The sequence below is a fragment of the Leptosomus discolor genome, chromosome 4 (genome assembly GCF_034619465.1).
Source record: "Leptosomus discolor isolate bLepDis1 chromosome 4, bLepDis1.hap2, whole genome shotgun sequence".
Taxonomy (NCBI): domain Eukaryota; kingdom Metazoa; phylum Chordata; class Aves; order Leptosomiformes; family Leptosomidae; genus Leptosomus; species Leptosomus discolor.
In genome coordinates, this window is record NC_141394.1 from 57,581,553 (window position 1) to 57,599,281 (window position 17,729).

Here is a 17,729-nt window from a genome sequence, read left to right on the forward strand (position 1 = left end):
CAATTAAAAGATACCTTGGATACAGAGTACACACAGTGTAGAAAATCTTTTTTCAAGGTTAATGTCTGAAATCCCTTTTAGTAAAACTTTTTACTAGGTCTAAGACCATGTCATGTGTTTTTGTAAGAACACTTACTGTTTTATAAACTCATGTTTCTGTCTGAGGGAGGTAAGAATTTGAGTTTACCTTTGGGAATATCTTTTTTTTCTTCATATTCATGATGCTTACTTTCTAGGAGATTAATTCTGATCAGGCTACACAAGGAAACAGCACTGACCGTGGGAAAAAAAGAACAGCAACAGCATCTGGAACTGAGAATATTCATCAAAAACCAGAAGAAAAAAATGTAGATGAAACAGGACCATCACTCGCAGCAAAAACCAGGAGAGGGCGTCCACCCAAACCTGAACCTCAGGGTACAACTGCAAAAAATGAGGAAACAAATAAACCACCTGTCAGGGGAAGGAAAAGGGCAGCAGTCAGTCAAGAAAGTCCAGGGAGTTTAGAAGCAGGTAATGCCAAAGCACCAAAACAGCAAGACACAGCAAAAAAGCCAGCAGCAGCACAGAGACAAATTGATCTACAAAGGTAAAAATAAGTAAATAATAGAATAACATGGGTGGGGTGGGCCTTTCCTGTCTCAAGATAGACCCTGAATATACTATTGTAACAGATCTAGCATCGTTAAAAGGCATAACTAGACCACAATGATTTACAAACACCATGGGCCAACATACGTTGTGTTGTGTTCCATTTTTTTCAAAGTACGTACCAGGGCCGCTGGAATTGGAGAAAGGAATTTGTTTGGTCAGAACAGGATAATCTAACCTGTTTTCACTAAATTTTGGGTTTTGTCTGTTGTGTCCTGGTTCCCCTTACAAGCATTGCTGTGTAAAAGAACTCAGAGTTGAGGGTGTTTCAGTGCATTCATTAGTGCCAGGTACGCAGGAATTCGGGTGCTCTGCTCTGCTTTAGTTCATTGATAACAAAGGCTTGAAAACTGACCATCTTTAATGAACAGAACAAACTGTAATTCTAACTGTAATTATTTTCTGGTACTTTGAGCCTGGGCTTGTTTAATATTAACAGTATTTTAATATAGATTTTAAGTGAATCAAAAGCAGAATTTGGAACTCTGTGAACTGCAGAACAGCTCTTGAGTCATAATTTATTTTTCTATACTGTAGTGTTTAAATGTGTTGATTTGATTTCCAATGTAAACAAACCACAAACGTGCATAAAGACTGAGAAATTTGTTTAGCCGAATCTGATACAATAATAATTTTAATGCAAAAGCGTCCAAAGCTTAGAGCAATAACATAAGGTCACCAAACCAGTGTGCTGGAAGAAATCACAAATTAATCTGAAGAAAGAAAGAATCATTGAAATGGTTTCTTTCTAGATATTTTTTAAATTGAAGAACTTGCAGAGAACCTTGATCAAAAAGAATTACCTTTTCCCTCTCACAGCAAGGCTCATACACTAGTAAATTACTCAGTCTTTCAAGGGAGTAATATTTGTGTAGTGCCTTGCAATGCTTGTTTTATACATCAAATTTCTTTAAGTCTTCATTAAAAAAAAAATGCACTATCCATAGCCTTTAAGCCACCTGTATCTGTGAACTTCTTTAAAATATGTAATACCTCAGTGTTTCTTGGAAAAAGTACCAAAACATTGTTAACATTTTTCAGAAGCCAGGTGCTTGGAAGTGATGGAGATTCACTGTTGGAGATAGACTCAAGTCCAGAATATTCCCAGAATGCAATGGATCTTTTTAAGGCCTGTGGGAGCAGCCAGGAAGATACTGAGGATACAGAGATAGCAGAGGGAGGCTTCCTTAAGGTGTAGCAGGCATCTTATATAGGACAATTCTGTGGTTTTTTTTATTGTAGCTTATGCAGTAAGGAATCAAGTGTGTCTGTCTTCTGGAAAAATGTATGTAAAAATAGCAGTGTCTGATAGGTTTTTTGCTTTTAAGTACACGTGTACAAGTTACTGTAAATATTTGTAAAACATTTGAAGTAGTGCTTGTTCCTAAGAAAGACAGGCTGGTTTTGTACACCTGGGTAATTAAATACAGTTAATTGGAACAAGTTACTGTTCTTATTCTCTGATTCCAGTGAAAGCTATGGATAAATGTGTCTGTTTATGCTGAAAAAATGTCACTCAGTTATGGAAGTATTGTTTCTCAACTTGTGTATTTCCAAGTTTGTCAGGAAGTTGTGCTATACAATAAGGAACGTCAGTTATATTCAATCAATTATGTAATCGTTGAGGAGATGCAAGATGAAGCTGGAGGAATCACAGTATAAAGTGTGTAAAAGCTAAAATGTAAATGATGTAGGTAGGCTTTTGATTCAGAATCAGTTGTAATTTCCGTGTCCTTACGATTAACTTTTATTTCCTTTTCTCCCCCCAAAAAGGTAAAAAGAAAACTTGCTCGAAAAGGGAGGAAATGAAGGCCAAATAAAGGCATGCTCCAAGCTTCTGCAAAAACTAGGATTCAGAAATTTCCTGTACAGGAACTGAAATTACATCAAAACACACAGCTTTCAGCTCTGAAACCAGAAGGAAAACTATGCTTCCCTTTCACGTGAAATTAATCCTTCTCAATGGAAATGTAAAGCAGAAACTCTTGAGAAAGAGGCTAAAAGCATCTGTACTTATTTCCCCAGAGACTTTTTTTATGAAAAGTCAATAATTAAGCAAATTGCTTAACACTTGGTTCCAGTTCCTGCATTCTGGAGTTTAAAAGTGTATTTACACCATTAATTTTCATGCTGCATTTTTTTTTAAAGAAAGTCAGAGGAGGTCCTTACACTGACATTGAAAATTCATGATCCTAGAGCCAGGTATTCCCATGTTTCACAGAAAAAGTAGAAGTCTACTGAACGGATTTTAAACAAGACTAGAGGAAAAAAAAAAATTACAAAAAATTTTTTTTGCTTTACTTTTGGAGACTGTTTTATGTATAATTCTTTCTGCCTGCCTACTTTTCTGCAAAAATAAGATGTACAGATTTCAGTTCCCTGCTATGAAAAGTCATGTGGTGGCAATTTTATAAATGTTGCTTTCTGATTTTTATCAGAGTGGGAAAGTAATCACTTAAAATTATTATTAATTCGCAAGTAGACATTTCATTTTTTAATTTTCCCTCCATTTTAGTTTAATATAATTTGCAATAAATGTACATATTGATGTTTGTTTTATAAAAACATATATCACTTTTAAGTGTTTTTACTCCTGCGGTTCTGTTGGAATATTCTAAATTTTAAAGGAGTAAAGACAGTCCAGCATTTGATTTTATAATGTTTGTCACCAGATTTTTATTATTGATGTAAAGAAAAAAAAAAATCAGTTTTTAAAAATAGTTGGACTTTGGCAGCTTTGTAAGGAAAGTTGGAAATGTTTAGGATTGCTCTCAATTTTAAGCATTGTGCTGATTGGAAGTAAGTCTGTTTTGCATTTTGTCTTCCTGTCCAGGCTCATTTTTTAATGTTTATTTTAGAAGATTGTTGCATCAATATTATGTTTCCTGGCATTGTTCAGCATAGATACAGTGTACACTTTTATGTACACATGATCATATTTAAGTTTGTTGCATAAAATAAACGCTTCTAGGTGTCATGTGGCAGTCTTTTTTTTTTTTTTAAAAAATTTTATTTATTTATTTATTTTCTTTCACAGAAAACTACTTGCTATATCTGTGCATGGTCTCGGATGTTCATAGAACTATTGGATTGAGCAAAGAAGTTGTAATGCAGCCAGGTACCCAGTTTAAAAGACAGGGGGTTTCAGGTGAAGATACAGCGCTTTGTCTTGTGAAGTTGTATGGGAAGAAGGGAGTTGGTCTGCAGAGTGACGGTGAACCGTTCACTGTTTCCCCGTCCCTTAGTTCCCCATTTCCCTTCTGCAAATTGTCTTGAAATCCCTTGATTCCCTGTAGAAGAGCTGGATACTGTTGACATTAGTCAAGGATTACTTGCTCTCCTAAAATGGGTAGGACGCCATTGTGTGCTCTTAAATAATGAATAAGTTTCTCTCTCCAAGTGTTTAACTGGTGTTACAGTCATTTTTCCTCTGTAACAGAGAAAATCACGCTCTCTTCACAAAGCAGTCTGTGCAACTCTCGTTCTAAAGGTATCTGCGATGCTTTGGCTTGAAGGAGTTGAAATGCTTTTGACAGAGGGACTAGGAGATTTTAAAAGCACTTAATGACACACCCAACAGGGTTTTGATTTCTAAAACTGAAATAATTTCATAAGGTACATTTACTGATCATAATGCAGTTTCTTTTTAGTGCTCTGGTCAAATACTTCCCTTATGCAAAAGCTACAGTATTTTGGTTTAAACCAATTTTCAAATGTCTTTGTTAGAAGCTTTTAGGTGCTATCTAAAAACCAAACTTTTTTAGAAATGAGCTCTGGGACCTAGTGGTGTGCCTCTAACAACGATTTGAAATACAAACTTCACAAGTCTTGTAAATATTCAGAATTGTTCCCAAAGGGTTTGATTTTTGTGAAGTGGGTAATTGTTGAGGTTTTTCTCTCTCTCTCTCTTTTTTTTTTTTTTTTTTTTCCCTTTCCCCTCCTCTCTTTTGGTCAGTTTTTAATCAGTTCAAATGTCGAATTACTCAAGGAATCATCATAGACTAATTCAGGTTAGAAGGGGTTTCTGGAGGTTCAGTGGCAAGCTCAGAGCAGGGTTTTCAGTTGTCTTTTTACAGACAGAGATACAGAGTTTCTTCTGATTATTTGTTTTTAAGGGGACATGTGAGTTACTTCTGTATGCCAATTATCAGTATAGTTAAAGAAAATCGGTACATTCATGCAGCAAATCATGCTGGGCATAATTGGCTGAGCAAAAATGCAGCATACAAACTGTAGGAAAGGTCTGCTGGTGGCCCACTGGTTACTTTCCAGAACTTGCCCCAGACGAGGCTATGTACAGGATTTCTATGCCTGCCCCCCGCTATTCCTTTGTCAAAGTCCGAGGAGCAGCCATGGTACCGTGCAGAGTTGCCTCAGTGATGGACATCGTTCTGTAAGGACAAGTGTCCCTTACGGTCAGGGGTCAGTACAGCCATCTCGCTTGCGATGGCAAGGCGTTGGAACAGTCAGCCTTTGTAACAGATACAGGGAAGTATAGGCATAATTTTTACACATACATAATTGAGGCATTGCTACTACTTCTCCTGATGCTTTAAAAATAAAATCTGTTAGAGTGATCCGTATAAAACTATGGAATTGAAGGCAAATTATTCCAAAGAAAGAGGTCGGAGTTTTGCACTTGGCCATATATGAGTTCTTAAATATTTTAAGTAAGAATGGGGATTCTGTCATTGTAATAAGAAAACCGATGCTCAGTGTTTTTCACTTGTTAATGTGTGATAAAGAATAAAAGGAAAGCCCAATATAACCCAGTCTTTATGGCTTTTATCCAGTGTAGGCAGGATTTAAAGGTGCTGAGGTTTCACATTCAGTTACGTAGTTAGAGCGAACTTCTCATCATCTTTAAGTTCCCATCTTCATGAAGGTGTGGCTTTGTTTCTTAGCGAACATACATTTATTTCTGTTTGTGTCCTTTGATGCCTGGACTGCACGGTTTTGGTAACAGTAAGACAGGAAGGCTGTTCTGAGAACGTACTTCGTAAAGGACTAAATTAAACCTCTACCACTCAACAAAATTAAATCTGAATAGCTGTTTTAGACAAAATAATAATGGTTCCTAGAGCAATCTTAAACAGGAAAAATAGTACGCATTACAGATCTTTTCCGCACGTGCTGACAAGCCTTTAAGTTTTAGAACTGATAAATAACAAATCCTTGTCTAAAATGTACTTCCAGCTGTGAGATACTTAGCACATGTTGTTGGACCAAGTTTGGGATCACCAAACATTTGCGATACACAGGAAATTTGCTTCTTTACGAAATCATCCATGTAGGTCCTGGTGCGCTTGCATGTGTGCTCCATTATTGTATTTATCAGCAGTAACAGGTTGGTTTGTGCCCAGAAATCAAATCAGTGCTTAAGGAAACAGCCCAAACTCAAGAAGCTGGACTGTGAAGTCTGCTTGCCAGCCAGGCTGCAGGTGTGTGTAGCTGATAACCAAGCATTAGTCACAGAGTAGCTGGTCTCAGCCCAAGGAATTGTATCTTGGTGCAGGAACAGGTTTGCGTAGGGAACAGCAAGGTGTTAAACAGCAATTAGCAAAGCCTTTCTGTACAGCAGCACTTGGTATGTCCCTTGAAGCCCTGCCCTGCTTAAATTTCTGACAAGGAGGGAATTACCCTCCCAGTGAGCACCCCAGGTACCCAAACAGTCAGAGGGAAGCTCAAATAATAAGATAAAATACTCCTAAACTTCAACGACCAACAGCAGCTTCCATTCCTTAAAGAGTTTTTGAGCCAGACGTTCCCTGGATCCATTGGCCTTGGTTCCTGGAAGGCAGCAAACAAGACTGGACTTCCTCAGAAGCAGAACTTGGAAGTCCTGGTACAGAAGCAGAGGCAGTGGCTGACAGCCTCTCCCTTCCCTGCTGCACAGCCTGGGTCAGGAGAGTGGATCCAAAATTTCTTAATCCTGTAGTTTTACCACATGAGAGACCAAAGGGGGTGAGCGACCGAGTTTCTTCTTTCGATCTTACGCTCTGTGATCTTCTAACTGAAGGTGGCCAGTCCCACAGCTCCCATCAGAGATCCTTAGCACCAAGTCACTGTGGTGACTGCTGTCACAAATCTGACTCATAGAATACTTTAAATTCAGAGTAGGAACATCTCTCACTCCAGGCAAGTTCCCGGCCTTATTTCCTGCAGTCTGAAAGGAAATGAGCAAGTTTTTGGCATTTGCAGCTGCTCATAAAGAAACAAGCGGGACCACAGCAGAAGGTCGGGTCAGGCTTGCTGCAGCTCAGGTGACCTCCCCCTCACTCCGGCCGCGAAAGCCGAAGAAGCAGCCACGCTTGCTGCAGTAATTGGTAGGGGAGCAGCATTGCACCTGACCTCAGCCAGCACGCTGAAGCACACGTGCCTGAAGACGATGTGAGCGTGTTCCTCAGAGCCTCGGTGTTGCTCACAGGTGCTTGACCCAAACTGCACATGAAGAGTTACTGGAGTTAGTGCATGCAACAGGCAGCGTGCAGTCATCGTACCGTCGCCTTGGAAGAAGTCCTCCTGCTAACCTGATGCAAAGACCTTTCTGACCTGCAACAGAGCATCTTCTCTCTCTTTCTGCCTAGCAGAAGTCACGGCAAATGTTTATCAGGGGACTGTCTGACTGCGTGAGTCAACAGGAGGAAGAGTCAGGACTCGTGGTCACCCCTTGAGCTTTGGCAAGAAATGATTCTGTAATTCTAAGAAGCCATTTAACTGAACCTGGTGGATTCATCACCAACTGCACAGCTTGATCCACGGTCAGCAGAGCTGAGACATCCATGGGCAACACAGGTGGGCAGTGCAGTTGAGTCCTGCGTTACCATACGAGGAGGGTCAGCCATCAGCAGACATGTCTGCTTTTCAGTGGGAGCACAGACGTTATCGGAGCTAATTTGTAACTCGCTCAAGCCACACTGGCAGCAGTGTAGTCTCAGCAGCATCTCAGCTGAGGCAAGAAGCACAACCAAATAACTCCGTGTACAGCGAGTGTCCTCCTCCCGCAAGACTGTTATTTCAAGAGCCACGAGAGTTCAGATGTGTGTTCACAACGCTGCAAGGCGGGCGTGCTCCAGAACAAGAAATACACATTTTGCTCCTTAAGTTCAGATGCTTAATTCTCCTCTCATTGCCCTGGGAGCAGACATCGATGTATGTTGACCCTGATGCGCCAAAGCTTCTGAAGGAAGAGGTGGCAGGTGATTATGGCTGAGTCGCTTTGGCGTTGGGTCCAGTTGCTGTAAAGCAGGTGGGTTATCACTGTGAGCTCTAGAAGCTTCTTAGGAGATAATCTGATTTCTTACCCTGGCATGGCGTAGTTGCAACCGCCAGTGTCTGGCTTGGCAGCGGGCACATAGTCTGGCACCCTACCCCAGGGAAAGCTGGGACACCCAGAATATCTTGCCCTGCAGTACAAGCGAAAACTCAAAGTACCATTTGCTTTGCTGTATATTCAAGTGCCTCTGCATCATCCGTCTCAGAACTGCCCCCAAACCAGAAAGTGGGTGGACCGACGCTAGCGGGAGAGCCTGTGCCATCAGTCTTCTCCTCTCGGGAGGTTTACGTGATGTCTCCAGAGCACGTGCAGGGTGCCCTGCATGGACACTGCACTGCTCCCTGCTGCCCACAGACAGGCTCTTCTCCACTTCCTGCAAAATTAGGAGAGGTTGTCACTGCCCAAGCAATTCATGCCATCACCTCTTGGCTGCTTCTATCCCTGAGCGTTCCCAGGAGGACAGAGCCATGTGAGGTCTGGATAAATTATTCTGGATGGCGGTAGCAGTAATCACCGTTCATCCTTCCTCATTGTTACACCAGGGCAGGATTCAGGCTGGGTCATGGACAAGGAAGCCACTCTTCCCTTAGCGCCCTTTCCCATCCCCTTTTCTCAACCTTCTGGCCGCAGTACATCACTTCCTGGCTATTCTTCAAGGCCCTCTGCTGTATCCACCCCTGGTGGCTCATTGCATCTCCTGCATTACCTTCTTGCTTTTCTCTAGGTGAGCTTAGCTTCTAGCATGAAAGGATTTGGGGAGAAAGAGGAGTCTGTGCCATGATTAATTTCTGATGCTTCTGGGAAGATGCATTCACGGTTTATCAGGCTCTGCTTTAGTAAAGATTCCAAACGCTGCTTTTCCCACCAGGACTCTCCATGTTCAGAGTAGGTGCTCTCCCTAGCTCAGCACAGGTTGCTGCTGTTATTTGCTCCCTGTGCCAGGTGGGGAGATGTTTCTCACAGTGCACCTGCCATGCCGGTTCTGGCTCTGGTAACCTGTATGTTACCATAACATCATCTGGTCTGTGAGCCACATATAGTCATTTCGGGAGCTGCCGCAGAGTCTGTCAACGTGCACTGAATGGCCAAATCTCCAAATACTTTAGGGAAATTTTCTGGTTGTCTGGAATATCTATCATCTGGACAAGCTATCAGAGGAGATCCAGCATTCCCCCACCCAAAAGCAGTGTGTATTTTTAATCCTTTCTGGTTTCCACAGGTGTATGAAACACCAAACCCTCACAGACTGTACATACCAGATCATGGTGACATTTACAGTCCTGTTGTGTTGACCATGAGGAAGACATGGTCATCTCTCTGGCTTTCCAAGTTTCAAAGGCATCTTCCTGGTAAGATCATCTATCAGAGTGTATCAATGTGTATAAATACCTACATGGGAGAGCGTAAAAAAAAAAAAAAAATTGAGTCAGGCTCTTCTCAATGAATGCACACAAAGTTGTGCTTGGAGGTCCATCCCTAGAGAAATGGGTAGTTGATTTATTTATTTGAGTATTTGGCTTCAAGTCCTCTAAAATGATGATTGTTTCCATCGAGCATTACTTGAGCTTGGTCTTCTATATACAATGTTGTATCAGGAGCGTCACCTCACAGTAGGAGCTTTTCCCTCTCGTTTTCTCTTCCTGCCACTCCTGGGTTGTTGGGGTTTTTTTTTGCCAGGAAAGTGGTTTGTAACACCAAGTTCGACGTGTCGCCAGCTCTCAGATCCAGTAGGGATGGTGTGTGGGAATAATGTAAGGGTTTTCTTGTATAATCTCCTGGAACCTTCAGGCACCAACCCTGCCAATGCACTGACGCAGCAGATGTTACCGAAATCCTTCTAAATAGGATAATGGAGGGAGTTTTGGCCTACTTAAAAAAAAAAAAAAAAAAATTAAAGCAATACATTTATTTTATTACAGTTCAGGTTGGCAGCAGCTTCCTTAACATCGATGCGGTTGCACACGTGGCAGAAGCTTTTGGAGTAGCAGAGCTGAGACGGTGGGATGCTGTGGGCCAGGCAGAGCAGCGCTGTGGGGGCCTATAGGGTGCAGATGCCAGGCTCAGCCTACGCGCAGCTGTATTGGGGTGGGCACTCGCCCTTCATCCGGGCTGCCGGGGTCTCAGGGCTTGTCTGGGCCCGCCGCCCAACGCTCCTGGCACAGCGCCTGGCATGGGGCTGCCGGGGGTCGCGGTGCTGGATGGGACCTGTGGCTTTGTCACCTCACACAGGGGCAGAGCCCTGTGCCGCCTTCACAAGTGACTTGGGGCAGAGAAGCACCCAACTCCTGCCATGACCTCTGCCTGTTTTTTGAGGGCCTGAACAGGTGAGTGCTTAATCCCTAAGCCACAGGTCCTCTTAGCACGTGCTCAGTATCGCAGCCACCTGAATCCCTGGGCACCTTGTTGAGACCCTGGTCCCAAACCTCCACCTGGTGCTGGGGACACAAGCCTGACCCAACCCACAGCAGAAATGGGATGAGGTGCCCTTTCCAGGGGCGCAGAGGGCTGGAAAGGGGCCCTGGGGAAACTTTCCCATTTCCAGGCTGAACTTATTCCTGACCAGTTAATACCAGCCTGAGATCATGTCCCTTGTACATGACCTGGCCACAGAGAAATGCCCATCGCTGTGTCCACCTGCTTGACTCATCATCCGCCCAGGCTGCTGCACCCTGAGGCTTTTTGTGTGCCTGTGGGGAGAGGGACGGGCACCACCAGTGCTGTGGCACCGCTTCATCCCCACCGCCTTGCTCCACTCCTTAGACGCTCTCCAGGCATGTTGTGTCTGCCCAACACAACCCTTTCCTACGTAACCATGAGGCATTTGATACTGTCTGAGGGCACCTCCACCCCCAGAGCTACAATCACAGGCGCATATGTAGGGGGCCACCTTATTACATTTAGTAAGACTCACCATCTTGTTCAGATCTCAAGAGCTCCAGGCTATTTGTCATTCGATCACTCTTCAGCCTTGAAATCCCTTAACAGCCCTGGTCAGGTCTTCCTCCACCAAAAGACCGCTTACCCTGTTGTGCCCAGGCCCGCCCCCGCCGCCACCCTCTGTCCAGGGAGCTGCACCACAGGCTGAGGACACTCATTGCCTCTGCCAGGCCAGCAAGGGATGGTTCCTGCTCTTACAGCTTCTCCTTGCACACGTTTTTTTCCTGGTTTTGGAAGCTGCCCAACGCAGTTGGCCAAGATATCAGAATTTCATTTGACTCTGCATCACGAAGTTGCTTTCTTTCCGTAACATCACACCTTTAAGCCAGAATGTCTTCCTTTTTTTTTAACCTTTTTGCTGTCAAGAGGCCTTTGTCATTTCACATCTACAGGATGTGGCTCTTTTGTGTCTGTTTATTTGCTGCTTTTGCAGAGACATTGACAGACACATACCCTGCGCCCAAGTCCACGATCGCCTGGGTGGACAGCAGGCTGCCTCCTGCCCAGCCCATCGGCTCTGGACTGAGCTCTCCGGGGGGGCAGGATCACCTCCCTCGACCTGCTGGCAACTCTCTGCCTGCTGCAGCCCAGGGTACCACTTGCTGCCTTTGCCACAAGGGCAGGTTGGTGTCTCCTGTTCAACTTGGTCCAGGTCCCCAGACCCCAGGTCCTTTTCTGCCAAGCTGATTTCCAGTTGCCCCAGCATGTACTGGTGCCTGGGGTTGTTCCTCCCCAGGTGCAGGACTTGGCACTTCTCCTGGCTGAATGCCTCGCAGGTGAGGACCATTCATGGGTGAGGAGAGCAAAGACCAACTCTATCCCTTCTTAAAGAACCCTTTGGGGTTTTTTGGGGGTATTTTTTCCCCCACCCCAGCATCATCTGACTTCTAGTGAACTTCTGGTAACTCCTTTGTTCGCACACGTCTCCTTCCAAATAGCTCTCGCTTCTGGCAAGTTTGGCCTAGAGACAGTTTACTTCTGGCATGTTTCATGTGGTTCAGACCACTGAAGGACTTAAATGTGGAAGATGCTATAATGGGGAATGTGTGTGCCAGGCAAAAGAGGGAGAACACTCCTCTGCTTTGTCCCATCCCAGCAGGTTACTCACCTCTGGGAAGTTCATACACAGGACTCATTTCTCAGAGTAGAAGCCATAAACATGAGGCGTTTCCATTCCATTTGAACTGACAGCTTTGGAGCCTTCAAACCACTTTCTACACAGATAAACCACCTCACGCCTAACCCAGCCTCTCACAGCAACGTGAAGACATGTTGGCCACTGCTTCCAGGAAGACCTGGGACCCACTCCGTGTCTGGTGTCTGTTCTTCAGCCTCCCGTTCAGGGAAACTGAAACCTGTGGTGACACCATCATTTCCAATGCCTGCTCTTTGTTAAAAAAAGTGCCTATCTGCCAGGCTCTCCCTGACCGCGGCGTGAAATGGGACCAGCCAGTTCTAGGTCTGCTTTTTGAACCAAAATCCACCTTGGAGCATAACTGGCTCACCTTTTTTTTTGGGCTGTGACCAGCACGCTCTTCCTGCTTCAGGGAAACCACCCTCATACCTGACTCTGCACTCGGGCAGTGGGTAGGTGTTTAAAAATGGGCCAGCTGGCTTTGCCCTGAAACAGGCAAGGGCTGCTCCCACGATCCAGTAACGTGGCTCAGCAGTAATGTGGTTCAGCTGTGGGAACTACCCAAACCTCTCTGGCAGGATCAGCAGGAGCCTTGACTACTCGCCACCTATCATGTTCTTAAACCACCAGTTGTGCCCAGAGTCATTTTGGGAAAGGTGGAGGAAGGGGAGACCAGGGCAGGGAAAGCAAGGCTCTCACTGTGCGCGGTCCCTCCTCCTACCTGCTGCAAGAGCAGGGGGCCACGAGCCTGTTCCCTGCACCACGCTCAGAAGCAAAGGCAGCTGTACGCCGAGGGCTTGGGCTGCTAAAGGGTGTGGTGGCTCAGAAAACATCAGCACAAAACAGCTTCTCTCCCACCTTCGTCCCCAGCAACACCAGACTCATTTTTTCCTTGCCCTCCCAGCTGATTGCCCCTTATTTTACACCAGGCTCTCATAAACCCACCTGAAGCCTTCATGTATTTCAACACAAAGCAGCCACTAAGTGAAGCAATGATGTAATTTATTTGACATTATACCAGACACGGGTGCTCCAGACCCAGACTTGACCTTAAAACAATTTAAAATCCTGGATTTGCTGTATTGGCAGTAGCAGTTACCTGCCTGAGAGCTGAACGTGTCAGTGTCACAGCTATTGAAACAAACAGAAAAGCAAGTACAGGAGGAGCCGAGCTAGTACGTAAGTGAGCACTGTCAGTCCATTGCAACTGTGAACTCGCTTCAAGTTTTGGGGTGCTGGAGGAAATGACAAGGCTGTTGGACAACTTTGCAAGTATTGCAGTACAAAGCAGCTCTCAGTCACTCATGTCATAGCAGTGTCTAACTACAAGAACAAGGAAATACGGATTTTTTTTTTTTAAAAAATTATTTTTCTGAATTAATGGGCAGCTAAGAGGAGCCCCCACCTGCAGGTGCCTGCAGCCATCTCCCGCGCCCCTCTTAACAAAGGAGGTACCACAGCACAACACAGCTCCTGCCAACAGAGAACCCAAACAAAACCGTGAACCCGCGCAGCCCTCGCCTCTGGCCGAGCCCGCCTGCGAACCTGCAGTGCCCACCCGGGGACAGGCGGACACCTGGGCACGGGGCGCAGAGCTGAGGCAGAGCCTGCAACCGCCTCCACCCCAAACTCGCTGCTTGCAGCTCCGGCTGGGCAGGCGCCGGCTTCCAAACCGCTTCGCCCCATTCAGCCATCCCCAGACAGCCGTCATCTCCACAGGATGCTTCTGCCGCGGCACAACAGGGCAGCCTCGCTGCCCCGCAGGCTCTCACCTCCCCATGTAGGAGCCACGACGAAGCAGGCAGTTTAAAACGCACCGAGATGAGTGTGGTGCTGGAAACTCCACAGGAAACCTTTTCCTCTGCGAGTTAACTGTTTCTTCAGGCACAGCCTTTGGAAGGCAAGCGCAGCTGTTGTACAGGTACGTTATGGTTCTTAGGCTGGGACAGGAGGCAGGCCGAGCGGGAAGAACACATACTTCCAGGACAGAGCTTGTATTTACACCATTTTCTTCTTCAGAGTTTTTTAACGTGCATCATGAAAATGACCATCCCCTTTTTGTCCCGTTACTGACATGGAGGCAGTACAGACCTTGTAATCTCAGAACAATTCACATTACCAGAAATAAATGAAAACTGCTTTCAGGGAAACATGCATTTATTGTTAAGCATTCCCAGTGAAAATCAACATCTTTTAAAATGTGTGTTTATTTAAAAAATCATTTGTGTACAAAAGTGTTTGTGTATTTTTTATTTTCAAGACAAAAAACACTGATGCTGCATTCCAGCCCACCCCCTCCTCCTGGACAGGAAGTCTGATGCTCAGGGACCAACCTCCTGCAATATTTTTTAGTGGCAATTTTTATTTATTTTTTCTTTTTAAATTAGAAAAGTCAGAATTTCATATGGAAAAGGTAAGTGAAAAGCGGGGTTCCTCAACAGTTGACATCAGCATTCGTAGGACGGCAGCCTCCTTCAGACACCACAACAGAGCATCAGCAGTTGCCGCAAACCGTAAAACAGACAAGTACAGCATTTTCACAGTACAGTTCCTCGGCCGTCGAGTCACCTATCTGAACGGACATTAGTGCCGAGGGGCTCAGCACCGTAAGCGACCGGCTAGCTGTTTGGGTGCCTACAGAGCAGGTAACAGCAGAGAAGGAACATCAACCACATCACAGTACAGTGCAAATGATTTGCAGGGGCTTGTCCAGGGAGAACAAATCTGAAGGGGGGTTGCTGCCTATGGAGCGCTGCAGCTGGAGCAGCCAAGTGAGAAGCAAAACTCATCGACGACAGTTGGTCTCGCAAGTCTGATGACGAAGCAGCTGCTGACAGGGACAGCACAAAGGGGGAGAGCAAGCTACCTGACTTACTGAGGGGTTTGGAATAGATCAGAAAACCATCAAGAAAGAAGCGCCTGGCCCTTTGCCTCGCCACAGGAGAAAGCTGTGCCTGGAAAATGAGGACAGCAACAGTGAGAACATCTATTTGGTCTTCCCAGAGAAAGCTTTAGGCACCCAATGAGCATCTTTACTGCCATGCTTTAGTTCAGCGACGCAACAGGCGGTACGACGAAGCGTGCTTTTGCCATCTATTGTTGAGCCTGTGGCTCATCAGGACCATACAAAACCAACCGCCTGATCACAACTCAGGGGCCGCGCTCACCGAGACGCTTCTCGTCAACTCTATCAACAAAACACAGCGGGAGAGGACACCTCATCTTCTCGTTGAGTCTGCTCATCAGCAGACATTAAACAAAACTAACTTCCACTGCTGAATTATTTGACCTTTCCCCCTTTGGGCAAGCCTCCAAGTCCGAGCTAGCTTTTGTTGGTATTGAGAAAGGAAACATGGGACACGCACACAGTTCGGTTTCCCCTTCGCCGTGTGTGACCCACGCAGTAAACAAGAACTCCTGCTTGAGACTGCGTTGGGATTTCCCCCCTCCCCTTCCCCGATGAACCAAGCAATCCATATGCTCTGCAGTGCCCGATTCACAGCTGTCAAGCTTAAATTTGCATAGTTTACATGTTTCTGTTACTCACACCACAGAATCCAGATCTGGCGTTACAAGGTAAGCTTCTTTCTGGCTATTTAATTCCTCCTTTCAGACAACAACAACAACAAAAGATCCTATATTCCTTATGCCAGTGTTACGATACTAATTTACCTGGAAAACAGTTAAATACAATGATAATTAAAAAAATCCTCAAGACATATTCCTACACCATTAGTACCCACCTGCTCGGATAAATACTACCGAACCAATTATAGTCAAGGCCCCATGTACTCTGTGGCAAGCTTTTTTTTTTTTTAAAAAAAAGAATAAAATTAAAATTTGGAATACGCAGAATGAATGGCACGCAGTGCCGCGTCTCTCCAGAAGGATATGTTCCTAAGTTTTTGCCTCCGAAGTGTTCGGGTTTGTCATACTGAGAACGCAGCTTGTTCGCAGAAGCAACGGGAGAAGGCTGTGAATTTGGTGAGTGGGGGTGGGGTACAGTCAGGGCTTTTGGCACTCACGGGACGATGGAGGCTTTTGGCAACAGGGAAGGGCAGGTGAACAAAGCTGTTCTTTACTCTTTGAGGAACTGGACGAGGTAGGAGCTTCTTGTTCCCCACCGACCAAATAAACAAGGGATAAAGCACTTTGCTGGACGCGCGTTAGAATGTTCAGCGGTGAAATCCAACTGATGCTCTGGCAATCAGTAAGCGTCATTACCGATACCTTGTTCGGAAAAATGGGGCCATTTAGATTTCAAAATTAGTTTCAAGCAGTCTTCTTACACAATAGAGGAAGACAATGCAGGATTTATTTGTACTTAGAAAGCAACTGTACCCGTGTTTTATGCCGTTCTTGTGAGAAAGTGGGAAGTGTGCAGCCTGAGTCCGCAGCTGGAAGGGACTGCAGAGCAACTCCACGTCTGTGAATGCACAGGGCCCTGAATATAGCGATGTTCAGCCATACAGAAAACAGAACTACCCTTTTGTATTTACAAACTTACAATGATAAACTGAACACTAACAGCGAAATCCCTAGGGCTCAGCCCCAGCTGCAGTTAAACTAACCTCGTACAACATTATCCCTACATTCAACTCTGATAATTACGAAGAATACAAAAACATTCCTTATAAAGGACTCACATGTCAAAATTCAGAGGGACTTCAGACCACAGATGTCTCCTTAATAATGGGTCATGTTTCCTTCCCAGCTCACTTCATGAGAAGGTTCCCTCCTGCCAGCACCTGAGCTAGCATCAAGGTATCTTTGCTACCAAGCACATGGATGGAGGGCAAAAACCAGTATCCAACACCTATACGTAAGGGGAAAGGGGAAGACAAGCGTTTTGCAGCGAAGAAAATGAGGTAACTTCACAAAAGCAAAACTTCCCAGGGCATTGTTTCAGAGGTGACCACGCTCACCCAAGAACCATCTCCTCTCTTCTCCCCCCCTCCCCCTTTCCCTGCCTTCCTTTATTCCTTTACACACTGTTGGAAAAACCTACTGTTCCTAGGAGACTAATCTTATCTAAAGCCAAGTTCAGAAGCCCATAACTGAGAAGTTTTATGTCCCCGACAGTGATCTCCAAGTTCTTTCTTTTGATAAATAGCAGCGAAGAATACTGGCAAGTAGTCAGCAACTTACAATTACCACCAGGGTAAAAAAAAAAAAAAAAAAAAGGTGTTGATGTAATCAAGAAGTTCTTAGCCTGTGTAACAGAAAAGACAGCAACTTGAGATTAACACAAGCTGCATTTTGCCATAGTTTCCTACCGTCCCTGGTTTTCACCTAGCAAACCAGCTGAACAGTAGCAGCTTCTTATTTAAAAAAAAAATAAATAAATATAAGGAAAGACAAAACAACTCATTTCCTTTGGCATCATTGCAAATGAGTAACACTAACTCAAGAAAACTGATCACTGACTACACCTTAGAAAGCAGTAAGTATAAAGATTAAGGAAATGCATTTAGTATTGCACTGATATGAGTTCAAAGTGTTTACTGCCTGTGCCCTGAAATATTTTAAATTTGGACACATCAGACAGAGCAGTATAGGGAACATCCCTAGACTGGCTAGGTCTCTACAGCTCTATTTTCTGGTTCTGTTCCCCTGCCACTATGCTCCAGATATTTAACAGACACAATAATATTCCTGATTTCCTCTAGTATGAGATATAAACAGACTGTCTATGAAGTGTGAAATTATTTCCACTTGTACTTCATAGCT

The 17,729-nt window shown here is 44.8% G+C and overlaps 1 protein-coding gene across 1 annotated transcript in view; it reads left to right on the top strand.

Annotated features, from left to right (window-relative positions):
• The window catches only part of PDS5A (PDS5 cohesin associated factor A), an 84,148-nt gene extending 80,988 nt beyond the window's left edge, over nucleotides 1-3,160 (top strand). The window contains exons 32-34 of the mRNA XM_086464779.1: nucleotides 237-589; nucleotides 1,693-1,843; nucleotides 2,425-3,160. Coding sequence (XP_086320905.1) covers nucleotides 237-589; nucleotides 1,693-1,843; nucleotides 2,425-2,460 — 540 coding nt within the window. The 3' untranslated portion in view covers nucleotides 2,461-3,160. The remainder of the gene's footprint in view (nucleotides 1-236; nucleotides 590-1,692; nucleotides 1,844-2,424) is intronic.
• Nucleotides 3,161-17,729: the final 14,569 nt, after the last annotated feature.